Consider the following 17,522-nt stretch of genomic DNA (forward strand, 5'->3'; position numbering starts at 1 on the left):
AAGGGTCAAGTCTCCGCGCTATCCGTATTCTTTCAGAAGCGCTTGGCACGGCTTTCTAAAGTACGCACGTTTCTCCAAGGAGTTTGTCATATCGTTCCTCCTTACAAACGGCCATTGGAACCCTGGGATCTGAACAAGGTTCTCCTTGCTCTTCAAAAGCCGCCTTTCGAGCCTTTGAAAGAGGTTCCCCTTTCTCGGCTTTCACAAAAGGTAGTTTTTCTTGTAGCGGTCACGTCTCTTCGAAGAGTGTCCGAGCTGGCGGCGTTATCTTGCAAATCTCCCTTCCTGGTGTTTCACCAAGACAAGGTAGTACTGCGTCCAATTCCAGAGTTTTCTCCCAAGGTGGTTTCTTCCTTTCATCTCAATCAGGATATCACTTTGCCATCTTTGTGTCCGCATCCAGTTCACCAATTTGAAAAGGGTTTACATCTGTTGGACCTGGTGAGAGCACTCAGGATTTACATTTCTCGCACGGCGCCTCTACGCCGTTCGGATGCGCTCTTTGTCCTAGTCGCTGGTCAGCATAAGGGATCGCAAGCTTCCAAATCCACCCTGGCGCGGTGGATCAAGGAACCAATTCTTCACACATACCGTTCTGCTGGGCTTCAGATTCCATCTGGACTGAAGGCCCATTCTACCAGAGCCGTTGGTGCGTCCTGGGCGTTACGGCATCAGGCTACGGCTCAGCAAGTGTGCCAGGCGGCTACCTGGTCGAGTCTGCACACGTTTACCAAACACTATCAAGTGCATACCTACGCTTCGGCAGACGCCAGCCTAGGTAGACAGGTCCTTCAGGCGGCGGTGGCCCACCTGTAGGAAGAGGCTGTATCACAGCCCGTTCATGTGGTATCTTTTTACCCACCCAGGGACTGCTTTTGGACGTCCCACTGTCTGGGTCTCCCAATTAGGAGCGAAAAAGAAGAAGGGAATTTTGTTTACTTACCGTAAATTCCTTTTCTTCTAGCTCCAATTGGGAGACCCAGCACCCGCCCTATCTGTTTTTAGGGTTTCGTTTTTTCGGGTGCACATGTTGTTCATGTTGTTTCTTAAGTTCTCCGATCTTGTTATCGGATTGAATTTGTTTTTGAAACTGTTATTGGCTTTCCTCCTTCTTGCTTTGGTACTAAAACTGAGGAATCCGTACTCCTACGGGAGGGTGTATAGCCAGAAGGGGAGGGGCCTTACACTTTTAAGTGTAGTTCTTTGTGCGGCCTCCAGAGGCAGTAGCTATACACCCACTGTCTGGGTCTCCCAATTGGAGCTAGAAGAAAAGGAATTTACGGTAAGTAAACAAAATTCCCTTCTTTGCAGAATATCAAAAATTGATAATAAAAATTTTCAAAATTTCCAATTTATCCCTATTGTCTATCATTTGAGTGCTGCGGTTTACTCTTTGGTTTACTTATTTACCCCAATAGCACCTGCCTATATAGTGGTTGAGCCTGACTAATCGCTTGTCCACCCGCATACAGACAGCCATAAACTCAGCATTTCCTGGTGGAGGGAGGGCGTTTTTTTTTTCTTTTGGGTCACACTATGTCCGAAAACATTGTTTTATTCCCCGAGAGAGACGTTCAGAGACTGCGACTGGCTCTCTCTGGCGTTCCTGCAGATGTCATGCAGTGACGCAAGCTTGTGCGTTGTGGTCGTTGTTTCATGGATGAAATATCTGAGAACCCGCGATACTCAGCTGAGCTCCACAAATACCCAAGAACCCCGATGTTCGATGGATCACTAATTAGGTGGCAGGGCCATTTGTGCTGTTCCTCACCCCCCACCCCTTCCCCAGTTTCCAAGCCCTATAGCACTTGATGTGCTGTTTTTGGGATACGCCATTGCACATTAGATGAACATCGGCTGAAATTAGTTGGGCTTGATAATACCGTATGTATGGCGGTGTCCTGACTCCCAACTGATCTCCAGTCCAATGGCAGATGTTGGGGATAAGAATAGACGTGCATGTTGGATTTCTATATGCCTGATCCTTTTTCCTCAAGGGACTTTTCTGGCAGTGTCTTATTCCATTTTCCACATTGAGACGGCATGCATATTCTGAGTTTGCATATTTAGCAAAATGGGGCTAAGTGTTATAGGCTGGCTAAGTTGTGTAATTACTTTTAGAGCTAATATATACTGCCTTAAAGGGTTTTTCCTGATATCCCAAGTTTAGACGTATACTGTACATGTGATATAACTTTTCCCATCAGGGTCCAAATTATAAATGTCCTTTAAGATCATGTGCTTGCAAATAATGAATGTGTGTCGCCCAGGGTGGGCTGTGTCACGGGTGTCCTATAGCCGTTGCCCGGTTCTGTGACCCTGGGGACGCTTTTAAAAAGGGTTTATATACAGGGGAGATGAACGAGTTTATATTGTGACGCCACTTGCGGGTTGCGGCTAAGTAGTTGGAGCCGCCGCTGTACAGTTTATGTCCACTGGGGCTGATGGTGATGACAGCTGGGATGTTGGGCCCTCCACAAGTAGGGCTGAGCCCCAGGGTGTAGATGATGGGGTGCAGCATGGGAAGAACGGAGATCACACGATGGGAATGCAGTGCAACTCTGGTTTTTACTCACAGCAGATGGTGACGCTGGACAGCTGGTTCAGACCTCTGATCCCTGTAGTCCCAGTGCCGGTGTGGTACCCTGACGGCTTCTTTCCCCTGCACCTCTCTGTCGTTTTGTGGAACCCTGTAGCTTGGAGCGTCTGGGAGTCCCCTCCTGTCAGTTGTCAGGCTCCCATCCGTACGGTGGGCAGTGTGAACCCTGTAGGGTCGGTATTCTGTTCCAATCCCTGGCTCAATCGTTACTGCTGGTGTCCCTGGATTCTTAGGTCAGGGAGGTCCGTGAAGGTCCCCTCACTGTGCAGGTATTTGCTAGGCTGTTTAAAATGTTCACCTAACCTAGGGCCCTGTGCCCCGTTGGTGCCTTGGTTCCAGGGGTACCTCATCGTACCTTCCCTGGCAAACACACTCCTGTACCAGTCAAGCCACCTTTACAATACCGTGTCTTGAGACACTCCGTCTCCTCCACTCTACTCACTACTCTCCTCTACTGTCTCTTCTCCTCCCCTGGGTTGTTGGCTAGTGGACTTCATCGGCTCCACCCCTAGGTGGCCATCCATTGGGTCCCCAACTAGTCAGTCATCCCTGTCTGGGTGAGGGAACTGGGGATGTTATGTGTGTTGATTGGTACCTACATTGAGCTTCCAGGTCCCTAGGAGTAGGCCCTGGATCCACGACAGGATGCAGTACCTAGTAGTGCCCTGAAGGGTTCAGAGGCGCTACAAATGTGTCTTAGTTTTCTACCGTAGCCTCCTCTTTATTTTGGCTTATATCCCATCAATCAAATGGGAATGGCTGGTTATGACATATCCTAAAATATAACATAATTTCTACGCCAAATAAACCCTTTTAAGATTAAAATGTTTGTTTTTTTTGTGGGTATTTTTCAGCTCATCCAAAGGGATTAATTATATGAATTTCTTCTACCCGCAGGCATCTCGTTTTCCTCCATGACCTCAGACAGTGACTATGCCATCCCTCCCGATGCTTATTCCATCGACAGCGAATTCTCAGAACCGGAACAGAAGCTTCCAAAAACCTGTTCTTCATCAAGTGACAATGGCAAAAATGTAAGCCACATGGACCGGCATACCTAACTATTGCTTTCCAGCTGCATAATTTCTAACATATGCACTAGATTATTAACATTACTGAAGTGATATTGGGATCTTTTAAAAATTTCTGTTGTTTTCATCTATTTGGAAATATCATCTCTTATTTTCTAGAGTAGTGATTAAATTGTATGATAAGTAACAACGAATATGGCCACCAGTAGCGTAATTAGAGTTTGATGGGCTTCGGTGCAAAATTTGGGCCTCCCCCCTACATGTTGTTCAGACGTATGTACCGTATATATATATTTAGTGTTCTAAATCCTTTAAAGACATACCGGTTGCCTTCTACCCACCATTATCTAGTAGTAATGTCTCCCATCCTGTTCTAATGTCTAATGTACCCCATCCTGGGCTCCTTCCTGGTAAATGTGTCCCCTATCCTGGTATATATGTCCCCCATCCTGGTATATATGGCCCCAATTCTGGTAAATATGCCCCCCATCCTGGTAAATATGTCCTCCATCCTGGTATGCTGTATATGTCCCCATCCTGGTACATATGTCATCATTCTGGTATTTATGTCCCCTTCCTGGGGACATTCTGGTATATACTGTCCCCCTCCTAGTATCTATTGTCCCCTTCCTGGGGACTTCCTGGTATATACTGTTACCCTCCTGGTATATACTATCCCCCTCTTGGGCCCCTTCTGGTATATACAGTCCCCCTCCTGGTAAATACTGTCCCCCTCCTGGTTTCTACTAATCCCCCTCTTGGTATTTACTGTCCCCCTCCTTGTATATATGTTTCCATGTTCGTAAATATGTTTCCGTTCTGTCTAACGCAAAAAAAAACAAAAACATTGTACTCACTCGCCCAGGATCACATGTCGTGTGGTGTTCAAAAATTAGAATTGACAATGAGTTCTTGGTTATTGCCTGTTATGCCATGATTTATATGCAGTATTTACGGTATCTGTATTTTAGGAACTCTTGGAGAAAGCAGGATACTTGTTAAAAATGGGAGGAAAATTGAAAACGTGGAAGAGGAGATGGTTTGTACTTAAAGGTGGCGAACTGCTGTACTACAAATCTCCAGTAAGTGACATTAGACCATGTGACATATTTTAAACTCTTTTTTTTTTTTTTACTAAAGATCCACCTAATAAAGATACTGTTTTACAATTATCCATCTCTATGGCATTCAGAGCTCCAATTTTCAGACACAGAACTTGAAATCCCCAGTGTGTGTATATATATATATATATGTATACAGTATACATACTGCTCAAAAAAATAAAGGGAACACCAAAATACAAAATCCTTGTTTAAGTGTTCCCTTTATTTTTTTTGAGCAGTATATATATATATATATATATATATATATATATATCGTATTTTTCGGACTATAAGACGCACCCTGGTTTTAGAGGAGGAAAATAGGAAAATAAAATTTTAACCAAAAAATATGGTCATGACACACTGTTATGGGGCGAGGATCTGCTGCTGACACTGTTATGGGGGTAATGTCCCCAAATTCTCTACTAAGGTACCCCATTCTGATAAGGATCCTCCTGCCTTGTATATGATCCTGCTCATATACCCCCCATCCTGCTAATAATATACCCCCCATCCATCCTGCTAATAATATACCTTCCATCCATCCTGCTCATGATATACCCCCATCCATCCTGCTCATGATATACCCCCATCCATCCTGCTCATGTAATACCCCCATCCATCCTGCTCATGATATACCCCCATCCATCCTGCTCATGATATGCCCCCATCCATCCTGCTCATGATATGCCCCCATCCATCCTGCTCATGAAATGCCCCCATCCATCCTGCTCATGATATACCCCCATCCATCCTGCTCATGATATGCCCCCATCCATCCTGCTCATGAAATGCCCCCATCCATCCTGCTCATGATATGCCCCCATCCATCCTGCTCATGTAATACCCCCATCCATCCTGCTCATGATATGCCCCCATCCATCCTGCTCATGATATGCCCCCATCCATCCTGCTCATGATATGCCCCCATCCATCCTGCTCATGATATGCCACCATCCATCCTGCTCATGATATGCCCCCATCCATCCTGCTCATGAAATGCCCCCATCCATCCTGCTCATGATATGCCCCCATCCATCCTGCTCATGATATACCCCCATCCATCCTGCTCATGATATGCCCCCATCCATCCTGCTCATGATATGCCCCCATCCATCCTGCTCATGATATACCCCCATCCATCCTGCTCATGATATGCCCCCATCCATCCTGCTCATGAAACGCCCCCATCCATCCTGCTCATGATATGCCCCCATCCATCCTGCTCATGATATGCCCCCATCCATCCTGCTCATGATATACCCCCATCCTGCTCATGATATGCCCCCATCCATCCTGCTCATGATATGCCCCCATCCATCCTGCTCATGATATGCCCCCATCCATCCTGCTCATGATATACCCCCATCCATCCTGCTCATGATATGCCCCCATCCATCCTGCTCATGATATGCCCCCATCCATCCTGCTCATGAAATGCCCCCATCCATCCTGCTCATGATATGCCACCATCCATCCTGCTCATGATATGCCCCCATCCATCCTGCTCATGAAATGCCCCCATCCATCCTGCTCATGATATACCCCCATCCTGGTAAATGGCGTGTATTCTGTGGCACAGGAAAAAAAAATAAACGTTTATACTTATCCTTCCTCACTCCCTGAAGCACCGATCTCTGTCTCAGCTGCAGCGCCGCTGTGTGGAGCCGTCACCGTTGTCTGCAGCATCGCGTCTTCCTGTCTGTGCCGGCGGTAAGCTGATCGATTCTGGTGGATACTAGCGGCGCGCACAGCGATGACGTTATCGCGGTGCGCGCCGCTAGTGTCCAGATCAGCTGACCGCCGGCACAGACAGGAAGACGCGATGCTGCAGGGGGGCGGCTCCACACACGGTGACGGGTGAGTATACTGATTCACTGCACCCCGCGCTGATAATGATGCACGGGGGGCAGTGAATACAGCCGCACATAATCACTCCAGGCTGTAGTTGCCAGGGGTGATCACGGCCGGCTGCTAATTATGCACGCACCCCCCCCCGCCCATCACCCCGCCCACCTGTCAGCGCCGGTTTCGCTGAGAGATGATGGGCGGGAGGATGGGCGTGCATATGTAATGAGCGGGCCCACGTGGTCACGGCAGGCTGCTGCAGGCTGCTACAGCCTGCTGGTGCCGCCGATGACCCGCTCCACTGCGGCACCCTCATTCCCCGCACCCGCAACTTTATAGTCAGACCATAAGACGCACCCCCCACTTTCCCCCAACATTTGGGGGGCAAAAAGTGCGTCTTATGGTCCGAAAAATACGGTATATATATATAATTTCAGAGAACTTGATAGATACAATTGATAAATGGACAATTTTTTTGCAATTACTTTATGTAAGAATTATGGGGACTAATCATCAATGCAATTTTATCACAATTTGCTGGAAACTGCATTGAAAAGTAGCAACATTTTTGCACAACTCAAGGTCTCGCAAAAATTACTTTTGCCATTTTCACTCCAGCTTTTTGGTTTGGTGGTGCAGCGGGGACTTGATGCCATAGATAGAGCATCTAATTCATGAGGAGCCATGATGTTCCCTATGTCAAAAATATTACTCAAGTCAGGGACTGGAGTAAGATTTCCATTAATCAAATGTTCGTCTTCATGAATCAGGAGCGTTTGTCATTAAGACCATAGAGAAAATCGCCAGTGTTAATGAATCTGGGCCTTTGTTTTCTTACCCCTCCCTCCAGACAGGTGTCACAAGCCACTAGGCAACTCTCTTCTTTTAAGAGAATCTGTCACCAGATGTTTGCCACCTAATCTTAGCACAGCATAATGTAGGGTCAGAGTTTGTGATTCCAGTGATGTGTAACTTAATGGGCTGCTTAGTTTAGTTTTGATAAAATCACTGTTTAATCAGCAGTACATTATCATTACAGGACTACTTGGTGTGCTGCAGATAGTCCAGCCTATTCATGAGCTCTGTATAACTGCTAGATCTGCAACAGAAAAAAACATTAATTTTATCAAAATGGCAGCAAACAGCTCAGTAAGTGACACATCACTGGAATCAGGGTCTCTGTCTCCGTGTTATCCTGCTCTCAGATGGGGGAGCAAAAACTTGGTGACAGATTCCCTTTAATTCTTGCTGTCTACTGCTTGTTGCTAAGTGTAATCCATATCCAGGAGACTTATTATATGAAAAAGGCCAGCTTTATTTATTTTTTCTCCTGCCATTCTGTCTGTCAACTCCATACATATAGAACAAAGAGCTAAGGCCCCTTTCACACTGCGTTCTAACCTCCGTTCAGTGGGCCCATCGGGCCTTCCATCCGAACACGCCACAAAACGGGTTTCGGATGGGGCAATTGACTATAATGCTGCAGACGGAGTCACCGTGTGCTCTGTCATGCACCATTTTCGGGAGTATACGCTTTCTGCAGGCGGACACTATGTCTAGGTGTCCACCTCCAGAAAGCATATACTATGGGCGGCATGGTGGCTCAGTGGTTAGCACTGCAGTCTTGCAGCGCTGGGTGCAAATCCCACCAAGGACAACATCTGCAAGGAGTTTGTATGTTCTCCCCGTGTTTGCGTGGGTTTCCTCCAGGTTCTCTGGTTTCCTCCCACACTCCAAAGACATATAGATAGGGACTCTAGATTGTGAGCCCCAATGGGGACAGTGTTCCTGATGTATGTAAAGCGCTGTGGAATTAATAGTGCTATATAAGTGAATAAATATTATTATTATTATTATTATTACTACCGAAAATGGTGCATGACAAAGCACACAGTGACTCTGTCTGCACAATTCTAGTCAATGGCCCCATCGGCGCATGCCTACGAAACCCATTTTGCAGGGGGTTCGGACGGAAGTCCCAACGTGACCACTGAATGGAGGTCACAACGCAGTGTGAAAGTGTCCTAAGGGTTTCAGGTCAGGGCAGGAATGCAATTGGTAAAAGCAATAAATATATGCAAGGATGTGATAGAAAATAAGTTCCAGCACCTATAGTGCAGGCAGAATGCTGATAATAGGGGATTGCCCATTTACAAAGTGGTATTTAAGAAGAATATTCCTTTATGGGGAACCTGTCAGCTCTAATATGCACCCAGAACCACGAGCAGTTCTGGGTGCATTTTAGTAATCCCTGCCTAACCGTCTCTGTATACACTAGCATAGATAAAGGGATCTATAGAAAAAGTATTTCTAAAGATTCTTTATAATATGCTAATGAGGCCAGCGACTAGTCACAGGGGCATTAGTTCCCTTGGCTAGTTGGCCCCCTTAGTATGTTAGCACACTCCTGTGGACATACTAACATGCTAATGATGCGCAGTGCCGCAGCACATACCTCACTCATGATGGCAGCTGGTGGAGAAGAGAGTTCCCGCGACTTCTGATCATGCGCACTAAATTCATGCTGGGTGTAAGTTTCCCGGCTTCAGTAAGGTATAGTGCACATGACCGGAAGTGCTTGGGACTCCGAATCATGCCCAGTGCGCATCCATTATCCGCTGGCCGACTAGCCAAGGGAACTAACGCCCTTGCGACTAGTCGCTGGCCTCATTAGCATATAATAAAGGATAATTATTTTTATAAAGCTCTCTTTCTGCGTCCTACTAGATACAGGGACAGTTAGGCAGGGATTAGAGATATGCACCTGTAGCACCCACGGGGCAGGGGTTAAACGTACTCGTCGCCGGGCCGGTGATGTCGGGTCTGGGATATCATGGGTGGCCCTGCCCGGCTTCGTGGTCCCGAGTTGTACAATAAAAGGGATGGATGATGGGGATGTTGTGAGTAGTAGTTGTCTCGTGACGCCAGGAATTAGCCGCAGCCGCCGTCTTTGTTCCCTGGGGCGGGTGTTGTCGCAGCTAGGATAGTTTAGCTTCCCGCAGGTGAAGCTAGGCCCCAGGGAGGATGATGGGGGTGGTAGTCTATGGTGGTGTGCGCTGGGGTGCAGGACTGAGGACACCGACAGTAACTGGATAACACAGGTCGGTAGTTTCTTTTACCTTTTAATGGTCAGCTGTTACGGTCCCGAGTTACAGTGGTCCGGTCAGCCTGGTAGTAGTGGAGAGTCTTTCTTTGCCAGGTGGGTTGGAAGCCTCCCTTAGTGCGCTTTGCGTATAGGTTGCTGTGGCCTGAAGCCGCCCAGCGTCCCTCTTCTTAGATGCAATTTGCCTTGCCCCTTGTAGCGGGCAGTGCGATCTGGATGCAGGGCCCGCTTGTATTTCTGTGGCTCCGGGCTCCATGATTCACCTTGGCTGTCTCTGGTGAGCCAGGAGTTGTACAATCTCCTTCCGTCCGGGTTTTACTGCTGGGCCATTAGCACCCGACAGTCGAGGACCCCGGTGTCCTGATTCTTGCGCTCAGTCCTGGAAAGCTTGCACTCAGCTCTCTTACAGCGACCATTCTCTTTGCTCGCCTCTAGTATTCTGAGGTCTCTCTTCCTCTTTCCCGCTCAAACCACTCCTCAGCCCAGAATGCACAGGGAAGCTCGTCCCAACCAGGGCTTGAGCTCCCCCTTCTGGCCTGAGTTAGGAAGTGTTGTGTGTGTTTGCACCTGACATGGAGATTTTCCCCGCTGCTTCCAGGCATAGCATTGCCCCCCGATGAGGAGAGCAATGCCACTGTGGCTCCTATGACCACTGGGGTGCCACACACCCAGAACTGCTCGTGGTTCTGGGTGCATATTGGACCTGACAGATTCCCTTTAAGGCAGTATTCACATGTTAGTTTTCGTCATGGTTTGCTCTTTAAATGTGCACAAAAAAACTAAGATCTAACTATGTAGATTCCTCATTAAGACACATGACAGGTGGTGAGTGACCCTTGTTAGTATGTCTGTAGATACCGTGGGATACTCTCTGTTTTGGTGGAGAGCACTTAGCAGAAGTGTGGGCAAGGTTATGAACTTGTCAAGAACAATGGTTTATATTTTAGGTTTTTTACCTTGTAAATCCAGCTCTGAGATAATTGTACTTTTCCCCGCAGAGTGATGTAATACGAAAGCCCCAGGGTCAAATTGAATTAAATTCCTCCAGTCATATAGTGAGAGGTGACGGGAAGCAGACCGTGCAGGTAATGCAATAATTGCGGATAATGAATTAATTTGTAGAGCGCTCCTCTTCTTGCAGATACAATTCTCGTCAGGCGGTGAATGGAGAAATATAGACTTCTCTTTCATCTTTTCTATCTATAACATGTGAAATATAATCTTTTTTTTTTAATAGGAAACATTTCTTTAAAGGCTACGTACACCGCACAGAAATCATTTAACCGTTCATTTGCTTCCTAAGGGCAAAGTTAAGCAGCTATCGAAATAGTCTTCTTATGTAAAAATGTTATATTCTTTTGCTGCTGCAGACTAATACCTTTATCTTATTAAGTGCTATACAAAAATGTTATAAATCCATCAAGGTTCCTCTCTGCTATTTCCCCTTTTTCTACATTATTATAGATAGCAACAGGAAAGGTTTGTACACAAATCTGCAGTGTGGAAAGGGAATGAAGTATCTACAGTCTCAGGGAGGGCAGAAAAAACAGGCTATAGAAAAAGAGCAAAGGTAATGAAGGGGAAATAAGTGCAGGATATAAGCTGTGCTGATATAAGCTGTGCTGATATAAGCTGTGCTGATATAAGAGCAGTGAAGACAGCAGCACCCTTGATAAACACAGAGCTCACATCCAGCCTCTATTACTGGGAGAGGCACTCCCACAGAAGATGAATACATATCTTATTAAGTGCTATGCAAAAATGTTATAAATCCATCAAGGTTCCTCTCTATTTCCATTTTTTTTCTACATTACATTATTAGAGATAGCAACAGGGAGGAGGAAAGGTTTGTACACAGATTTGGAATGTGGAAAGGGAAAGAAGTATCTACAGTCTCAGGGAGGGCAGAAAAAACAGGCTATAGGAAAGGAGCAAAGGTAATGAAAAGGAAATAAATGCAGGATAGAAGCTGTGCTGATATAAGAGCAGTGAAGACAGGAGCACCCTTGATAAACACAGAGCTCACATCCAGCCTCTATTACTGGGAGAGACACTCCCACAGAAGATGAATACATATCTTACTAAGTGCTATGCAAAAATGTTATAAATCCATCAAGGTTCCTCTCTGCTATCTCCCCTTTTTCTACATTATTATAGATAGCAACAGGAAAGGTTTGTACACAGATCTGCAGTATGGAAAGCGAAAGAAGTATCTACAGTCTCAGGGAGGGCAGAAAAAAACAGGTTATAGGAAAGGAGCAAAGGTAATGAAAAGGAAATAAATGCAGGATAGAAGCTGTGCTGATATAAGAGCAGTGAATACAGCAGCACCCTTGATAAACACAGCGCTCACATCTAGCCTCTATTACTGGGAGAGACACTCCCACAGAAGATGACTACATATCTTACTAAGTGCTATGCAAAAATGTTATAAATCCATCAAGGTTCCTCTGTTATTTCCATTTTTTTCTACATTATTAGAGATAGCAACAGGGAGGAGGAACGGTTTGTACACTTATCTGGAGCATGGAAAGGGAAAGAAGTAGCTACAGTCTCAGGTAGGGCAGAGAAAACAGGCTATAGAAAAAGAGCAAAGGTAATGAAAAGGAAATAAATGCAGGATAGAAGCTGTGCTGATATAAGAGCAGTGAAGACAGGAGCACCCTTGATAAACACAGAGCTCACATCCAGCTTATATTACTGGGAGAGACACTCCTACACAAGAAAAACCTGAAAATTGGATTCAGCAGAAAACTGCTAATCAGTTGTCTGAAATTTAATGGAGGCATGAAGATTGCAAACTTAAACTTAGTGCACGTTAATTATCATAAGGTATCTAGTAACGTATATAAAAATTATTTTATCAACGCCAATTGGTGTCCAGAGCTTTTAAAGGGCATCTGACACCAGATTTTTGCCACCTAATATGAGAGCAGCATTATGTAGGGGTAGGGTTAGAGACCCTGATTATAGCCAATCCAGTTTTGATAAAATTCCTGTTACCCTGATTCCAGCGATGTGTCACTTACTGAGCTGTTTGCTGTAGTTTTGATAAAACCTTGTTTTATCAGCAGGAGATTATCATTAGTGGACTAATAAACCTGCTGCCAGGTAGTCTTCCATGTTCATGAGCTCTGTATAGTCTCCACCTCCAGCACTGATTGGAAGCTTTCTGCCTATGCACTGTGTACATACAAAAGCTGTTTATCAGTGGTGTGGGGGGAGTTATACAGGGCTCAGCATTGAGAGAACTGAATTTTATGAAAACTGCAGCAAGCAGCCCAGTATGTGATACATTGCTGGTATCCGGTCTCTCCCATCACAGCATGCTGCTCTCAGATGGGGTGACAGATTCCGTTTTTCCGTTTACGCTATGGTTGTTTTCTTTGACCTTGTTCTATCACACTTTATCCAATAGGGGCAGTGTTCTATAGAAGTTACAGCTTAATTTTAGCGTTACCCCCATTTTATAAACATACTTGGCAACGTTCAATGATGGCGGTAATGAAGGTTATTGATGTGTGCAACTGAAAGAAAAAATAATTTCACTCTTTTACAGACCAGGTTTTCTCCATGACCATTGCACAATCCCTCTACTCTGTGTCCCACCCCCTAAATGTGGCCATTGCTCCTTTTGTCCATGGAGCACTCTGGCGTTACCCATCAGAAGCCTATCGGTGCTTCTTATGAGCCTCTGGCCATGCTCAGGTGATTGCATACACTTATGGGAGGTCTCAAATATTTCCACCAACCTCATGTGTGTTCCTGAAGAATTGCCAAGTGGGCTTATCGGTCTATGATCATGGGGGTCCCATGCAAATTTATTGTTGTTTATTCTTATATTTACCCTTTCCAGTGGCATTTCCAGCCATGGAGGTGTCCAGAGAGCCACTGAATAGGAGAAACAGTAAAGGCTGATTTAGCTCCTTGTTTTCCCCTTTTTTTCTCATGATGACTGGAGTTTCCAGTGGTTGGACTGTCTATCACTAGTGATAAGCGAACCCGAAGTGTAAAGTTTGGTGTCCGTACCATACAACTGGTGTTCGGGTCCCGGACCCGGACACAGACTTCTCAGGGATGTCCATGTTACAGTTCTGGTTCGACCACTCGGATATTAAAAAAATAAAAAAAAGAAACAACAGGGTTAAGCAGGAGAATACACTTACTGAGTCTCCTGTGCCTCTGTAACACTATTTCTAGGTCCGCTCATCAGTCCTCATACATATTCACTGCTTTCCCCACCCACAGGCGGCTCTGATTGGCTGCTGGTAGACCACGCCCAAACCCTCTCTAAAAGCACCTGTGATTGGTGATTGCCAGTGGGTGGAGAAAGGGTTAAGCAGGAGAATATACTTACCAAGCCTCCTGTGCCTCTGTAGCACTATTTCTGGGTCCGCTCATCAGTTCTCATACATATTCACTGCTTTCCCCGCCCACCGATGGCTCTGATTGGCTGCCAGTAGACCACGCCCCAAACCTCTCTAAAAGCGCCTGTGATTGGCGATTGCCAGTGGGTGGGGAAAGCAGTGAATATGTATGAGGACTGATGAGCGGACTCGGAAGTAGCGTAACAACCACGCGGTAGGCTTGGTAAGTATATTCTCCTGCTTTAACCCTTTTATTTTACAGGAAATGTTCGGGCCCCCATAGACTTATATGGGGTTCGGCATCCGGGCAGATGTTCAGGTTCAAGTGCTGTCCGAACTGGACTTGTTTTTTTTTAAATCTGGTCAGACCCATCAGGACCTGAACATCTGCAGGTTCGCTCATCCCTATCTATCACCAATCATAAAGTGATAGGGGTCACAAACCTAAATTGTAGCACTATTATACACGTTTCTTGTTTATAAAGCAAATTAGTCGTACAACTGATGCTCTTCAAATATGTGTTACCTAATTGCAATACAACAATAATTTCCTAAATATTCTTGACATTTGGGTGGACTGTACAAAGTTGTGGTTTCTAATAGTGATTTTGCTAACAAGTATCAATTCTTGTAACCGAGCAGTATACAGTATTTAACCAATCTTCCTTATTTAGTTGGTGACTGAGAAGAGGACATATTACTTAACAGCAGATTCTCCTAATATCCTGGATGAATGGGTCAGAGTCCTGCAGAATGTCCTTCGAGTCCAGGCGGCCAGCGTACTCTTCACCCAACCTGATGTTAAACCAACAGTAAAGGGTCTGTTAACAAAGGTAAGGTATATAAACAGTAGGTATGTGAAATCAAGAAACATTTTACAGATTCACTTAACCCATATAATATACAGTGTGTCCACCCATATCCTGTCCACCGCCATTAACTTGAGAACGGCGGCAGCTATAGACATAGAAGTGGTGTCTAGGTATAGTAAAGTAGCCATGCGCTACGCAATGAAACCACCTATAGCGCCACCTGGTGGAAAACTATGGAGTTAGCTTTTTTTCCCGAAAATGGAACGAGATAGAGAAAAAAAGTGAATTACAAAGTTGTAGGGCATCATCAATTCAATACTAAAAAAAATCCCCAAAACAAACAAAAGTAAAAAGGAGCACGGAATAGGTTGATTGCATATGGGAACAAAATAGACAATATGGCTGATGACTTCCCGTAAGGCCGGTGTCCCACTTGCGAATACCTTGCGAATACCTTGCGTGAGTTTCGCGGGGCATCACCCATCACAGACTCACTCTCTGCTCACAGGAGCGGGTCGGTTGCATGCATCTCTATGCAGCCGACCTGCTTCTGTGAGCAGAGAGTGAGTCTGTGATGGGTGATGCACCGCGAAACTTGCGCGAGATACACGCAAGGCATTCGCAAGTGGGACACCGGTCTAAGTGGTTGTGTTGGATAGAAGGCACAACGTTGCTGGTAGGTTTATGGGTTATAATCAGTATCATGTTTGCCTCGAGAGTTTGGCTGCCAAATGTGCCTGAGATACATGAAGTGTAGAAATAGGGAGGAGAGATATCTGAGGTCACCCAAAATTAGGAAACAAACTGAAGGGGGCTTTACACGCGTACAACCCCGCCCCCGTCGTTTGTGCGCCCGTGGCGGACAAAATCGCTAGTACCCGTCACACATACTTATCTTCCTAATGATGTCGCTGTGGCCGGCAAACAGCCTGTTTTCTAAGGAGGCGGTTCGTGCGGCATCAAAGCGACGTCACACAGCGGCCCGCCAATAGAAGCGGAGGGGCGGAGAACAGGCACATGAACGTCACGCCCACCTCGTTGCCGGAGGACGCAGGTACGATGTTGTTCATCGTTCCTGGGGTGTCACACGTAGCGATGTGTACTGCCTCAGGAACGACGAACAACCTGCGTCCAGAACGAGCAACGATATTTGGGAAATGGACGACGTGTCAACGATCAACGATTTGGTGAGTATTTTGCATCGTTAGCGGTCGCTCGTACGTGTCACACGCAACGACGTCGCTAACGAGGCCAGATGTGTGTCACGAATTCCGTGACCCCAACGACATCTCGTTAGCGATGTCGTTGCATGTAGCGGGGCCTTGAGGTGTATGAATCCATCAATCCAACTCCAAATAGAGAAGATCTTAATATAAGATAAAAGCAATACAGAAAATAAAAAAACTACATGTGATATGGAAAAAAATATAAAAGATAGTATGAGGTGATAAAATATAATTGTCCTCCAAATAGCAAAGTGTTTCAGGTAGTGTCACATGGGGTTTCTCACAAACTTCTCCAACTGTCATAGCGATGGACTCTATTCACATTGCAGATTCTGACAATCTGCCCGATGGTTACTCTGGTGTCTGGGATCAACACAGGCAGACTCTGGCATCGACCTGCTGTGTGCTGAGACATAGGCAGGCTAGCAAGAATTAATCTGTGCTAGTCTACTTGTTAGGTACCTGTGATCACGTGGTGGGGAGGCCAATAACATCTGCTCCCCTCCTATTTAAGCTGGATGAAATCTTCTTCCCATGCCAGCTATTGTTTCTATGTTGGTCTGTTAGGAGTGGTGTCCGAGATGTTCTGGTGGAAGTTGTGCTCTTTGCTCGGTGTGGTTGTGGAGTTTACCCCTGGTGTTTTGTAGCTTACTTCTCTTGTGTTTCCTCCTGAATCTCTTATTATCTTTACCTGTGTGTGTGCATGTGACAGAGTTTTAGTTTTTCCCTTGTCTGTTTATATTTGTGACTTTCATTACACTCCTGTCCTGTCCTTCCCTGGAGGAGGGGGAATCAGATCAGGACTGGTCAGGAGCAGGGCCAGGAAGGAGAGTCAGGCATCCCTACCATTAGTGGTATCCCTGAGAATAAGGATAGCATAGGACCCCGTAGCTTGAGGGACAGGTTAGTGGCCGCAGTTCCTTGCTATCCCAGAGTCATCGTGACCGGTAGACAGGGTCTCCTTTATCAAGCCAACAGAAGTGGTATTCCGACTGGCTCATACTCAATAAGTGGCACACACTAGTAATAAATCTGGCCCATTTAGCCTTGTTGGCTTTTCCAAAAGTGTCAAGTGAGGCACAAAAAACAAAACTCTAAAAACATATTTGGTGCATGTATGGAAATTATTTTGGTGCTCCTTGTATAATAAATTTGCCGAAGTCGCAGTGACATGATGACCCTGGGCAAAATCTGCAGGACCTATGGCTAAAACACAATGATTGATCTTTAATGGATGCTTCATTTTTGACGGAATGCCTTATATTATGGTGTTTTTATGTTTTCAGGTTAAGCATGGATATTCTAAAAGAGTTTGGTGTACCCTGGTGGGAAAAACACTATATTATTTCCGCAGTCAGGAGGAGAAGGTGAGCTCTACTTCGGCAGCTTGCTGCACCATGACTACACCCCTCGTTCCTAATATACAATAAATG

The 17,522-nt window shown here is 45.7% G+C and overlaps 1 protein-coding gene across 1 annotated transcript in view; it reads left to right on the plus strand.

Annotated features, from left to right (window-relative positions):
• PLEKHH2 (pleckstrin homology, MyTH4 and FERM domain containing H2) overlaps positions 1–17,522 on the plus strand; it is a 239,776-nt gene that overhangs the window by 161,169 nt on the left and 61,085 nt on the right. The window contains exons 12-16 of the mRNA XM_075339186.1: positions 3,497–3,633; positions 4,602–4,712; positions 10,683–10,769; positions 14,726–14,884; positions 17,376–17,456. Of these exons, the coding sequence (XP_075195301.1) occupies positions 3,497–3,633; positions 4,602–4,712; positions 10,683–10,769; positions 14,726–14,884; positions 17,376–17,456 (575 nt within the window). The remainder of the gene's footprint in view (positions 1–3,496; positions 3,634–4,601; positions 4,713–10,682; positions 10,770–14,725; positions 14,885–17,375; positions 17,457–17,522) is intronic.

This window comes from Anomaloglossus baeobatrachus, chromosome 3 (genome assembly GCF_048569485.1).
Source record: "Anomaloglossus baeobatrachus isolate aAnoBae1 chromosome 3, aAnoBae1.hap1, whole genome shotgun sequence".
Lineage (NCBI taxonomy): Eukaryota > Metazoa > Chordata > Amphibia > Anura > Aromobatidae > Anomaloglossus > Anomaloglossus baeobatrachus.